The following is a 14508-nucleotide window of genomic DNA, read 5'->3' as shown; positions in this document are numbered from 1 at the left end:
ATTATTAAATTGGAGAGGGTGCAGAAAAGATTTATCAGGCTGTTGCCAGGGCTGGAGGGCTTCAGTTATAAGGTGAGACTGGGATTATTCTGCACTGGAGTGTAGGAAGTTGAGGGGGGGGGAGCCTCATAGAGGTTTATAAAATCATGAGGGATATAGATAAGGGGAACATCAAAGGTCTATTCAAAGTTTGGGAGAAGATTTGTAGCTCGGGTGCTCGTTGTTGTGGTTCTGTTCGCCGAGCTGGGAATTTCCCCTGTCTAGACAGGGGACGAAACGTTTGCAAGACAAATTCCCAGCTCGGTGAACAGAACCACAACAAAGGTCTATTCACTGGGGTGGGGGATTTCAAAACTAGAGATATTTTTAAGGTGAGATGGGCAAGATTTAAAAGAGGTGTGGGTGGGGGGGGGGGGTGTAACTTTTTCACACAGAGGGTGGTATGTATATGGAATGAACTGCTGACGGAAGTGGTAGATGCAGATACAGTTTCAACAGTTAAAAGACATTTAGATAACTACATGAATAGGAAACTTTTAGAGGGATGTGGGCCAAATGCAGCCAAGTGGGACGTGTTTAGTATGGGGAAACCTGGTCGCCATGGACTAGTTGGACTGAAGGGTCTGTTTCCATGCTGTCTGACTCCATGACTCTGTGACTCAACCAGTCTGCATCCTTTCTTCAAACATTATAAATTATTGCCCCCTTCAAAATGTGACATTCTTGCATCCATCCTGATGAATGCAAGACAAAAAGCTTCAAAAGGATTCTCATTTTATAAATACAACAGAAAAGTTAACAATTTGCACAGTTACTTAAGGCAATAAAAGGACAGCAGCCGAATGGTTCTTTGAAAAATACCTTCCATTTCGACAACAATCACATTGTATGCATTCGAGCAGTGTGGTGAATGTTTAGTCATTCCTGCTCTCCCTCCTTCCCTCTCCCCTGGACATAGTCCACTCTGCACCACCCACGTCATAACCATCCCCGATTAATCCCCCTTCCCCACACCAACCCCCAGTCCATGAAAGTCCCTGTTACCCACCTCCTGACAGCTCTGGAGGAACTGCTGTAGCTCCCATTGGACAGCCAGGCGCTCCAACCAATCATGAGCCAGCTTGTAATTCTGTTGGCTCCTGCAAACAAAATGAAGGATGGTCAGTCTTAGCTTCAGGGGAGGGGTAACCTTCAAAAATCATCAGCGTGACTCAGCACAGAACGCAGCTCCAGAAAGTGCAACTGTTATTAAAAAAAACCTCCCAGAAACAGCACACTCTAAAACTCCTGACAGATACTGGTGACGATGCTGTCACTTTAAAAGGGTTATTTTGTCCTGGGGTTTTTTTTTGAGAGGTTGTAAAGCAGAGGTGCTGTAGTGGCTGCGGAGAATGGCCTGAGTCAACAATCAGAGGAGGACTTTAGGTTTTTTTTAAAGCAGTTGTAACAATGGAAGGGGAGTAGCCAGTTCTCACAAATCAAGCTTTCTAGACTTTTTTTTAACCATAGCAGCCAGAAGTTTTTTGGGTCCCAGAACAGTGGGAGCTTCAGCAAATTGGATTCCTAGCTGTTACGCTTTCTGAAATCTCTCGATGTTGTTTCCTCCTGGATTAGAGAACTGCATGAAAGAATCTATATCTGAATTTGCCTTTTTGTACAGGGTGTGTCTCTGGGCTGTTACAATATTGGAACAGTTAATTAGCTATAGGTTAATTAGTATCATTCAGTTCAGTTTCCCAATTGTTGAGTTATTCTAAATTCCTCTTCCTTTTGTTTTTATTTTAACAATAGTGTTTAAATAAATTGTTTTGTTTAATGTTGAGTAGTTTGACTAGTTGCATCACATCTGGAACACATTTAACTATGAAATAAGAAAACATGAGGGTCTTGGCTACCATCTTAAAATATTTTGAGGGGGTCCAGTCTGGCCCAGAATACACTTCACACTCCGCTGTTGACTTGCCCACTATCATTGACATGAAGCTCCCTCCAGGTCACGTTAACCCCAGGATCAGAATCATTTGCTTTTGTCAAACATGGGCAAAAAGCAACACCACCAGCCATTCAATGAGGTCACAACCCATTTGTACCTTAGCTCCACACCTCAGAATATCCTTCGATCTAATATAAAAATTAACAGCAAAACACAGAAAATAGGAGCTAGAGTTGGCCCACTTGGCACTTCAGGCCTGCTTCACCATTCAATATGATCATGGCTGATCATCCAACTCAATACCATGTTCCCGCTTTCTCCCCAAACCTTTTGATCCTTTTAGTCCCAGAGACTATATCTAACTCCTTCTTGAAAGCATTCAATGTTTTGGTTTCAAGCGCTTTCTGTAGCAGAGGATTCCACAGACTCACCGCTCTCTGGTTGAAGACATTACTCCTCACCTCAGTCCTAAATGGCCAACTTCATATCCCTAACTTGTTTCTGAACACCCACCAATCCATGGGAACATCAATCCTGTGATCACCCTGTCTAGTCTTGGTGGAATCTTACAGGTTTCTATCCCATTTCATTCTTCTAAACTCCAGTGAAAATAGGCCTCAGCAATCCAGTCTCTTTTCATATCTCAGGAACCAGTTTGGTAAATCTTTGTTATACTCTTAACATAGCCAGAATATCCTACCTCAGGTGAGGAGACCAAACTTGCACACGGGCCTGATCTCCGCAAGGCCCTGTACAATTGCAGGACAACACCCTCGGTTCCTGTACTCGAATCCTCTCACTATGAATGCCAACATACCATTTGCCTTTTTTGCCACCTGCCTGCTTAATTGCAGCGACATTATAACTCCTAATCACGGGAGTTGTAAATTAACTCCAGTTACTTCAGTGAGAGAATTTAACTTGTCTTTACGTGGAGATGTGTTTCCTGCCATTTAATCCTAAATAGCTGCATGACAGAGGAGTTAGCTTCCCTCTACATCCCCGAGTGACTCCTTTAACCACCTTCATTAAATCGCCCTTTAATCTGTAATAAGCAGGGAATTCTACACTAATTTGTATAATGGTACGCTCATAATCCCCTTGGTTCGGCCTGGCATTATTAAAGTGAATCTTCATCTGCATTATTAATAAATACAGTGAAAACTGAGGTCCCCAGTCCAGGTCCTGGGCTAAATGGATGTCCATTTAGGACATCCTGCCACTCAGCGTACGATCATAAGGACATAAAAATAGCAGCAGGAGTAGGCCATCCAGCCCCTCAGGCCTGCTCCACCATTCAGAAAGATCACGGCCAATCCTGTCATGAACTCAGGTGCACTTACCCGCCCACTCGCCATAACCCTTAATTCCTTTACTGTTCATAAATCTATCTTTACCTTAAAGACATTCAATATGGTAGCCTCCACTGCTTCACTGGGCAGGGGATTCCTCAGATTCACAACCATTTGTGGGGGAAGGCATTCCTCCTCAGCTCAGTCCTGAATCTGCTCCCCCTTTATTTTGAGGCTATGCTCTTGGGAAAAAAAAAGTCCCACAATCCCCTTATAAACTCAAATCCTCCATTCCCGGCAATGTCCTCGTAAAACTTTTCTGAACCCTCTCCAATTTAATAGTATCCTTCCTTATCGAAAGGCAGCCAGAACCGTACGGCGAGATCCAGACAATATGGGAAAAGGGGCTTTCAATTTCCACCCTCAGTCCAAAGATGTGCAGGTTAGGGTGGATTGGCCATGTTAAATTATCCCATAGTGCCCAGGGATGTGCAGATTAAGGTGGATTGGCCATGTTAAATTATCCCATAGTGCCCAGGAATGTGCAGATTAAGGTGGATTGGCCATGCTAAATTATCCCATAGTGCCCAGGGATGTGCAGATTAAGGTGGATTGGCCATGCTAAATTATCCCATAGTGCCCAGGGATGTGCAGGTTAGGGTGGTTTGGCCATGTTAAATTATCCCATAGTGTCCATGGATGTGTAGATTAGGGTGGATTGGTCATGTTAAATTGTCCCTAATGTCCAAGGATGTGCAGATGTTGGCAATCGTTAGGAGCATAACCACGGATATTACTGTCCAAGAGCTGTTCACTCCACCCTCTCGGCTCACAGGTACCAGAGTACTGAGCCTACACTGCTCTCACACTAGACAATTGTTAGCTGTGGGAAATGCAGGGTTACAGGTATAGGGTGGGGGGCCATGGGTCTTTGGAGAGACCATGTGGACTCAATGGGCCACATGGCCTCATTCCACACTATAGGAATTCTATGATTCTAAGGGAGCACTGTCCCCATAAATTGCACAGTTTAGCTTACATTAACTGCCCAGTGTTCAATAACATTAAGACAAAGCAACCCAATTCTTATCTTACTCTGACTCACATTTCAAGGTTTAAAAAATGCAATCGACCCATACAGTGAGCGTAAAAGTTGCAAATGACACCCACCGGTCTGCTTTGTCTTGTCTCCCTCAGCTCCGGTACAACCAGAACCATTCACTTCTAAGTATGACTTTTTTTAAACTGGGTTAGGAAGCTGTGCAGGGGAGGAGCAGAAGCTGGAGAGGAGGGTGGGGGGAGGGGGAGGCAAAGTGTTTCAAGGCATTTTAAAGAACACCCCCACCCCCCCCCCCCCCCCAACCACACACTTTTAAACTGGCTTCCTTGAAACAGCAGCCAGTTGACTGACCAGTTAGGTCACAGTTGCTGTTAGACATCACCAGCAAGGATTTAAAGGAACCTTGCAGAAGTTAACACTCATTAGGGGTATAACCATGGACATTGCTGTCCAAGAGCTAATCACTCCACCCTCTCGGCTCACAGGTACCAGAGTACTGAACCTACACTGCTCTCACACTAGACATTCGTTCGATGTCAGCTGCAGTAGTGTGCCGCATTATAGAAACCATGTAAACACATTGGAGAGAGTGCAGCAGAATGGTTCTGGAGATATGTAACTCCAGGCACGGAGAACAATTGGAGACTGTTCCCCTTGTCGAGAAGGCCGCTCAGAGGACATCTCATGCAAGTTTTCGAGGTCACGGTCAGAGTATTTGGGGAAAGAAAACTGCTTCTGATTGTAAAAGGATCGAGAACCAGAGGGTACAGATTTAAAATCATTTGTAAATGGAGCAAATGTGAGGGCAGGCTTTCTCACATCGCGATTGGTTAGGGTGTAGAAGTTTCGATGGAGGCAGGTTCGACTGAGGCATTCAAGAGGGGCCATTGGATGATTATGATTAGATTCCTGACAGTGTGGAAACGGGCCCTTCGGCCCCAACAAGTCTACACCGACCCTCCGAACAGCAACCCACACCCCTCTAACTAATGCGCTTTGGGCAATTTAACATGGCCAATTCACCTGACCTACACATCTTTGGACTGTGGGAGGAAACCAGAGCACCCGGAGGAAAACCACGCAGACACAGGGAGAACGTGCAAACTCCACACAGACAGTCACCCGGAATTGAACCTGGGACCCTGGTGCTGTGAGGCAGTAGTGCTAAACACTGAGCCGCAGTGCCACCTTAATAGGTTATCTTAATAGGAATAATGAGCAGGGCCACGGGGAAAAGGCAGAGGAATGGGCACTAAATCGCAATGCCTGTTGGGAGAGCCAATGTAGACATGATGAGCCAAATGGCCTCCTTCTGCACTGTAATAACTCTGTGACTCCAAGCATTGGGAGCTACAGTTTGAGAAACTATGAAGACTTTATCATTACAGTCAATCTCAACCACTACCATTTAAAGGGAAGTAGTGGCATAGTGGTAATGTCAGTGGACTTGTAATCAGGAGGCCCAGCTAATAGTCTAGGTCACGAGTTCAAATCCTACCAATTCATAAATCTGGAATTGAAGATTAATTTCAGTGATGGTAGCCAGGGAGGTTTCATCATTATAAAAACCCTTCTGATCCACCCAGATAGGCAGGGAAACCGGCCCTCTTTGTGATTAGGAGAACGCAGGGTGGTACAGGTGGTGAGGTGCCATACCTGGTGGTGATGGACTTGGTTTGGTCGTCAATCTTCTCCTGGTAGATGCTGCCAGCCTTCACCAGCTGCCCTCCTGCCTCCACCACCGTGTTGATCTTCTGCAGGTTAATCTCCAGAGTCACCAGGAAATCCCGGTGCCTCTTGATCGCCGTCTCCGCTGCCTCCAGCGACACTGGCACTTCGAGTTGGGCCAACACCGACTCCTGGGCACAGGATGGACAACCAGCAGAGTGAAGTCGGAGCACCCCACCATTCACTGACCCCTCCACGAACAAGAACAGTGAATCCCAGGAGCTCAGGTTTATGGGGGGAATGGTGACGCAATGACAGTACCACTGGATTAGTAACAATCTGGGGCCATGGGTTTGAATCCTTCCCACAGGAACCAATGAATGAATCTGGAATTCAAAGGCAGCCTCAAGTGCCAGTGACTGCTATCATCGACCTAACTCCCATCCTCACCTGGGCTGGCCTTCATGTGACGCCAGACCTACAGCAATGTGGTCGACTCGTAACTGCCCTCTGGGATGTTGTTCATGGGATGTGGGTGTCTTAAAAACTGACTCTTCCTTATCCATCCCAGAGGGCAGTTAAGAGTTAGCCACATCAAACAAGCAAAAAGCTCTGCCCATCTTTATCCCTGAGCTACTCAGGAAAAAACCAATGAAGACCATCACTGCACAGCAGGCTGCCTCTGGTTTCATGGTGGGGCCATTGATGTCATTCAAGGGCCCTGGGTCACCATGGGGACAGTAGCGTGGAGCTCACTATCTACTGGCCAGCAGTGCGTCACCATCTCCCCATAAACATGACCAGAGTGTGGGAGGTGAGGAGGTCAGAAGGCAGGTCTCAGGTCGGCTGGAAGGGAGGTCAGAGGGTGACACAGAGGGGAGTGGAGGGCAGGTTGGAGGGATAATGAAGGGAGGTCAGAAGGGGGCAGGGTAATGGAGGGGAGGCCGGAGGTTGGTTATAGGGGTAGTGGAGGGGAGGTTCCAGTGAGGGGTAGGGGATGGGAGGTCACCGTGAGAGGTAGGGAGGGGGGGTCACTGTGAAGGGTAAGGGAGGGGAGGTCCCAGTGAGGGGTAGGGGAGGGGAGGTCCCAGTGAGGGGTAGGGGAGGGGAGTCACCATGAGGGGTAAGGGAGGGGAGGGCCCAGTGAGGGGAGGTCTCTGTGAGGGGTAGTGAAGGGGAGGTCCCAGTGAGGGGTAGGGGAGGGGAGTCACCATGAGGGGTAAGGGAGGGGAGGGCCCAGTGAGGGGAGGTCTCTGTGAGGGGTAGTGAAGGGGAGGTCCCAGTGAGGGGTGGGGTGAGGAGGGGAGGTCCCAGTGAGGGGTAGGGGAGGGCAGGTCCCAGTGAGGGGTAGGGGAGGGCAGGTCTCTGTGAGGGGTAGGGGAGGGCAGGTCCCAGTGAGGGGTAGGGGAAGGCAGGTCCCAGTGAGGGGTATGGAGGGGAGATCTCTATGAGAGGTAAGGGAGGGGAGGTCCCAGTGAGGGGTAGGCGAGGGGAGGTCACTGTGAGGGGTAAGGGAGGGGAGGTCCCAGTGAGGGGTAAGGGAGGGGAAGTCCATGTGAGAGGTAGGGGAGGGGAGGTCCCAGTGAGGGGTAGGGGAGGGTAGGTCCCAGTGAGGGGTAGGGGAGGGAAGGTCACAGTGAGGGGTAGGGGAGGGGGGGTCCCAGTGAGGGATAGGGGAGGGGGGGTCACAGTGAGGGGTAGAGGAGGGGAGGTCACAGTGAGGGGTAGGGGAGGGGGGGTCCCAGTGAGGGGTTGGGGGAGGGGAGGTCCCAGTGAGGGGTGGGGGAGGGGAGGTCACAGTGAGGGGTAGGGGAGGGGGGGTCCCAGTGAGGGGTAGGGGAGGGGAGGTCCCAGTGAGGGGTAGGGGAGGGGGTCACAGTGAGGGGTAGGGGAGGGAAGGTCACAGTGAGGGGTAGGGGAGGGGGGGTCCCAGTGAGGGGTTGGGGGAGGGGAGGTCCCAGTGAGGGGTGGGGGAGGGGAGGTCCCACTGAGGGCTGGTGGACAGTAGTTCGCTCACCTGGCTGTTGAGGAAGCCTTCGGCCTGCCTGACGTCGCGCAGGAAGAGCTGGTAAATGTGAGCCTGCAGCAGCGTATCATGGCGGCCCTGCCAGGCCTGGTGCAGCTTGACCCAGCCGTTCTGGAGTTTGTGCAGCCACTGCTGGATGGAGAGCAGCGGCAGCTCCATCTCACCCAGCGACAGCAGCTCGTTCACCGCCAGGATCTTGCGGTAGTCCTCCTCGTGTTGGCCGATCTCCTCCCTCAGTGCCTCGTGGCTCCTGAGGAGAGCCTCTGCCTCTGCCAGTGTGTTGGGCAGCTCCTCGGACACAGTGGCCCCCTGTGTACGGGCCAGCCACGACAGGAAGCTGTCCAGGTCCTGGATGAACTGCTGCAGCCTGCCGGCCACACTCAGGGAATCCTCGCAGCCTTGTAGCGCCTGCTTCAGCTGCTCCCATTCCTCACTGATCTCCTCGAACCGGATGAGGATATCCATCGCCTGCTCCGGGTGTGTAGCAGCTAAACTCTCCGCCTCCAGCTGCAGACCAATCAGCTTGGGCTCGATCACGGTCAGGGCTCCCTCCATGGTGGACAGCTTCCTCTGCAGTGCAATCACTCCCCCGAGGTCGTTACCGAGGTACTGCGTGGATTCGATGGCCCTCCGTTTCTCACTGATCTGCGACTTGATCTCGTTGCACTCCAGCGAGTAGTTCTGGATGCGCAGCAGGGAGTCGATGCTCTCCTTTTTGCTTTCAACCAGTTGCACGACCTGTGCCCACCTGCAGGACGGAGCACAGTGAACGCCAGCTCAATATTCCTGCCTCTCGGAGCCAGCTCCCTGCGCGATCCACACACACCAGCGCAATGTCCCACCTGGGACAAGGAGGGCTTGGTTGGCCCCCTCCACACTCACACACAGAGAGAGACCCACACACACAGATAGAGACACACATACAGACCCGCACTCACACACAGAGAGAGACACACACACAGACCCACACTCACACACAAACCCACACACACACACTGATAGAGACACACACACAGACCCACACTCATACACAGATAGAAACACACATACGCGCGCGCACACGCCCATACTCAAACAGACACACACACAGATAGAGACACATACACAGACCCACACTCACACACAGATCTACACTCTCACACAGAGAGACACAGACCCCCACACACACAGATAGAGAGAGAGAGAGACACACACACACTCGGATAGAGATAGACACACACACAGATAGAGCCACACACACAGATAGAGAGAGAGAGAGACACAGACACACTCAGATAGAGACACACAGAGCCCCACATTCACAGAGGCACACACACACACTTGTATTGAGATAGACACACATACACACACACACACTCAGATAGAGACAGGCGCACACACACACGGATAGAGATTGACACACACACACACAGACCCACGCTCACACACATATACAGAGACACACAGACCCCCCACACACACAGATAGAAAGAGAGAGAGAGACACACACTCAGATAGATTGACACACACACATAAGCACACCCAGACTCACACTCACACACACATAAAGAGACACACAGACCCTCACATACACAGAGAAAGAGAGAGAGATTCGCGCACACACACACACAAAACACATACACAACACATACAGACACATTCAAATAGAGACAGGCACACGCGCGCACACACAGACCCGCACACACACACAGATAGAGAGACACACAGACCCCACACATACAGATAGCAAAAGAGAGAGAGAGAGAGACACACACACACACACACTCGGATAGAGATAGACACACATACACAGAGATAGAGACACACACACACACACAGAGATAGAGACAGGTGCGCGCGCACACATACATACACACGCATATACACAGACACAGTCTGATTGGCGGTCGGGGAGTACCTGGTGTTGAGGTGGTCCTGACAGCCCATAACCTCTGTGGCACTGGGATGCCCATTTTCCACCAGCTGCTGAACAATTTCATTCACCTCCACCACCCGGACCAACATGCTGTTCATCTCCTGCTCCAGACTCTCAAACCTGCAGACAGAGAACCAGAGAGACACACTTCCAGACCAGAATATCAGCCCTGACAAGGGGAGACTCCTCCATATAACTCACAACACAAACATGGAAAACTCATTTTCTGGACATATCCATGCACCTGGATCCCAGTTAGACCCTGAACAGTTAGGACCAGTATACTCTCTGTATCCCAGTTAGACCCTGGACAGTCAGGACCAGTATACTCTCTGTATCCCAGTTAGACCCTGGACAGTCAGGACCAGTATACTCCCTGTATCCCAGTTAGACCCTGGACAGTCAGGACCAGTATACTCCCTGTATCCCAGTTAGACCCTGGACAGTCAGGACCCGTATACTCTCTGTGTCCCAGTTAAACCCTGGACAGTCAGGACCAGTATACTCTCTGTGTCCCAGTTTGACCCTGGACAGTCAGGACCAGTACACTTTCCTCCAGTATTACTCCTGCACAATATCAGGGGAGGGTGCAGCTTTAATTTAAAAATTGAAGGGTGATCTTTAATAAATGTATGATGGGAATGGTGTCTTTCCCCCACCTCCCTCCCGGGGTGGTGCTCTCTCTCTCCCCCTCCCCCACTGGGGTGATTCTGTGTCTCCCCTCCCCTCCCTCCCCCCCACCACCCCGGGACAGTGGGCTCTCTCTCTCTCCCTCTCTCTTCCCCTGGGAGCAGTACTCTCTCTCTCCCCCTTCCCCCCGGGGTTGGTGCTGTCCCTCCCTCTCTCTCTCTCTTCCCCCCCCCCCAGGGTGGTGCTGTCTCCCTCTCCCTCTCTCCATCACACCCCCCCCCCCCCCCCCCCCACTCCAGGGCATTGCTCTCTCTCCCTCTCTCTCCCCCTGGGGGTGGTGCTCTCTCTCCCCTCTCCCCCTGGATGTGGTGCTATCCCTCTCTCCCCCCGGGGGTGGTGCTCTCTCTCCCTTCTCACCCCGGGGGTGGTGCTGTCTCCCTCATCCTCTCTGTCCCTGGGGGTGGTGCTGTCCTTCTCTCTCTCTCTCCCCCGGGGGTGGTGCTGTGTCTCCCCTCTCCCCCTGGGAGTGGTGCTGTGTCTCCCCTCTCCCCCTGGGGGTGGTGCTGCCCCCTCTCTCTCCCCTGGGGGTGGTGCTGTCCCTCTCTCTCACCCTCTGGGGGTGGTGCTGTCTCTCTCCCCTCTTGCCCTGGGGGTGGTGCTGTCCCTCTCTCTCTCTCTCTCTCCCTGGGGGTGCTGCTGTCCCTCTCTCTCTCTCTCTCTCTCTCTCTCTCTCTCCCCCCCTGGGGGTGGTGCTATCCCTCTCTCTCTCTCTCTCTCCCCCTGGGGGTGGTGCTGTCCCTCTCTCTCTCTCTCTCCCGCTTGGGGTGGTGCTGTCCCTCTCTCTCTCTCTCCCGCTGGGGTGGTGCTGTCTCTCTCCCCTCTCGCCCTGGGGGTGGTGCTGTCCCCCTCTCTCTCTCCCCCTGGGGGTGGTGCTGTCTCTCCCCTCTCTCCCCCTGGGGGTGGTGCTGTCTCTCCCCTCTCTCCCCCTGGGGGTGGTGCTGTCCCCCTCTCTCTCTCCCCCTGGGGGTGGTGCTGTCTCTCCCCTCTCTCCCCCTGGGGGTGGTGCTGTCTCTCTCGTCTCTCCCCCTGGGGGTGGTGCTGTCCCTCTCTCTCCCCCTGGGGTTGGTGATCTCTCTCCCCTCTCCCCCTGGGGTTGGTGATCTCTCTCCCCTCTCCCCCTGGGGGTGGTGCTGTCTCTCCCCTCTCTCCCCCTGGGGGTGGTGCTGTCTCTCTCGTCTCTCCCCCTGGGGGTGGTGCTGTCCCTCTCTCTCCCCCTGGGGTTGGTGATCTCTCTCCCCTCTCCCCCTGGGGGTGGTGTTCTCTCTCCCCCCGGGGGTGGTGCTGTCTCCCTCCCCCTCTCTCCCCCTGGGGGTGGTGCTATCCCCTCCCCCTTCTCCATTCTCCTCCCCCCCACCCCAGTGGTGATGATGCCCTGTCAGGGTTCAGGCCTGTACCTCTGCTGGACCAGCTCGAGGTCCTCCAGTGTCCCAGGGACCTCCATGTTGTTGAACCATTGCTCCTTCTCGTCGATCCACAGCTCACAGGCGTTGACCTCAGTGAACATGCGGTAAATCGCCAGGGCGTCCTGCAGCCACTGCCTGCGTAGGCCTGCCACCTCCTTCACCTCAGTGTAGAGGGTCTCCAGCTCTGACACCCGGCTCTGCACCTCGCCCGACTCCAGGTACTCGGGGGCCAGGCCGCTGGCCTGAGTGCGCAGGGTGTGGACCGTCTGCCGGTGCTGCTCGATCTCCTCGGACAGGCCCCGGTGCTTCTTGGCCAGCGACTGGGTGGAGTACTCGTCGTGCCCAAAGTCGTCGCTGGAGGCCAGGCGGTAGGCGTCCTGCAGCCACAGCTCCAGGTCGTCCGCCTCGGCCTTGAACTGGAAGAAGCCGAGTGCCTCCTGGATCCGCTGCTGGCGCAGAGTCACCAACTCGTCCAGCGTTTTCCACTGGAGCCGCACCTCCAGAATCCGCTCCTGGATGTTGCCGGTGCCAAAGTGTTTCTGCGCCAGGATCTGCTCGCCCTTGGTGATGGTCTGGGTGAGGAGGCCACATCGAGCCACCAACTCCCCCATCAGCGCCTCGTGCTTGGTCAGCAGCCGGGTGGCGCTGTCCACGTCCTTGCCACAGTGGGCCGAGGAGATGACCTGCTCTTTCTCGTGGATCCAGCCCTCCGCCTCCTCCATCTCCTGGAAGAACTCCCAGAGGCGGCGCCAGCCCTCCAGCTCCTCCCTCCGACACGACGCCAGCCGCTGCAGCTCCTCCAGGCAGCTGCTGACGTGCTGGACCCGGTTGCGGATGACCTGCGGGTCGCACGGCTGGTAACCTGCGGGCGATGCAAGGGATTGGCTCAGAAGGTGGGGGGGGTGGGGGGTGTGTGAGGGCGAAGGCCAAGAGGCCGTGGGTTCGAACCCAAGCGCGCCAACCCAGCCCGGACACTGGCACCATGTCGCACTGACCACCCCGCCAGGCCATCACCCCCAGAACGTCACAGCACACTCTCAGTGGCTCCACCTGGTGGGACAGATACCTTCAGCATCACCTCATGTCACCATGACAGCAAGGTTGGGATTGGCCAGCCAGAGTCCAGTGCACCGTAGACAGTCCTAGCCAACCGACTGCACTATTGGGTGAGTTACATTGGCTGACTACAATGATCAGAAGGAAGATTGGCTTAGGGTCGTTTCGAGTCATAGTGTCGTACAGCACAGAAATAGACCCTTCGGCCCAACCAGTCCATGCTGACCATAATCCCAAACCAAACTAGTCCCACCTGCCTCCTTTTGGCCCATATCCCTCCAAACCCCTCCTATTTATCTATCTATCCAAATGTCTTTTAAATGTTGTAATTGTACATACATCCACCACTTCCTCAGGAAGTTCATTCCACACAAGAACCACCTTCTGTGCATAAACAAAATTGCTCCTTATGTCTTTATTAAAATCTTTTTCCTCTCACCTTAAAAACATGCCCCCTAGTCTTGAAATTCCTCACCCTCGGGAAAAGATACCTTATCTATACCCCTCATGATTTTAAAAACCTCCATAAGGTCACCCCTCAACCTCTTAAGCTCCAATGAAAATAGTCCAAACCTATCCAGCCTCTCCTTGTAACTCAAAGCCTCCAGACCCGGCATCATCTTGCTAAATCTCTTCTGAACCCTCTTCAGCTTAATAATATCCTTCCTATAACAGGACGACCAGAACTGAACACAGAACTCCAGGAGAGACCTCACCAATATCCTTTATAATTTGGTCAAGCACTTAAAATGCCAGGACCTGGACAGCTATGGACTGGCTGCAGATAAATGGGATCAGTATAGTTTGGTGTTTGTTGGTCAGCATACACATGGTGGGCCAAAGGGCCTGTTTCCACTCAGTACGACTCTATGGCCATCAGAGCATCCTGATGGGAAAGGTTTTGGAGGATCTACAACCAACCCCGCCTCCCCCCACCATCTCCCAATCACCTCCCCCCCACCACAGAATGAGTCCCTGAAGTGAGTCCCCACATAGTTCCTGACTTGGGGTTCACTTCCGGAAGACCAGGATTCACTTCCTGCTTCCTGCCCTTGGCCAGCCCCAACTTGACAGTTGGTGCAAATTAGTCATGAATATAGCACATGAAGAGACCGTTTAACATCTTGAACTAGTCACAGCTCCAGCTAGTGATTAGCTACATACTGATAAAACAGCCTCTCCTGCATATCATTCAGTAATTCTGTGACCCCTCTACCACTTACACTGACTGTATCCCTTTTCATATGAGGATAACAAAAATCCCAACTTGTTTTTGTTTGTAATTTCTATTAATAATTTAAACGTACAGGGCAAGATACAAACAGCTGCCAGGTGATATAAAAACACAAGGTGTGGATGTTGACTCACATTTGGTGAGTTAAATGGAGCCTAACAATAAACTTAGCCACTGAGTTAATTGTCGAAACCAGAGATGAATAAGACAAACACAGGGCAATTGGTGTGC

The 14508-nt window shown here is 52.4% G+C and overlaps 1 protein-coding gene across 5 annotated transcripts in view; it reads right to left on the bottom strand.

The window, feature by feature from the left end:
- LOC140454472 (spectrin beta chain, non-erythrocytic 1-like) overlaps positions 1 to 14508 on the bottom strand; it is a 274811-nt gene that overhangs the window by 122944 nt on the left and 137359 nt on the right. For all 5 annotated transcript variants that reach the window (XM_072549239.1, XM_072549238.1, XM_072549237.1 and 2 more), the window contains 5 exons: positions 11979 to 12849; positions 9877 to 10014; positions 7971 to 8727; positions 5942 to 6144; positions 1049 to 1139 (listed from right to left, as the gene is read on the bottom strand). In XM_072549239.1, the coding sequence (XP_072405340.1) occupies positions 1049 to 1139; positions 5942 to 6144; positions 7971 to 8727; positions 9877 to 10014; positions 11979 to 12849 (2060 nt within the window). The remainder of the gene's footprint in view (positions 1 to 1048; positions 1140 to 5941; positions 6145 to 7970; positions 8728 to 9876; positions 10015 to 11978; positions 12850 to 14508) is intronic.

This window comes from Chiloscyllium punctatum, chromosome 29 (assembly GCF_047496795.1).
Source record: "Chiloscyllium punctatum isolate Juve2018m chromosome 29, sChiPun1.3, whole genome shotgun sequence".
NCBI lineage: Eukaryota > Metazoa > Chordata > Chondrichthyes > Orectolobiformes > Hemiscylliidae > Chiloscyllium > Chiloscyllium punctatum.
This window is presented reverse-complemented; position numbering and strand designations above follow the sequence as displayed.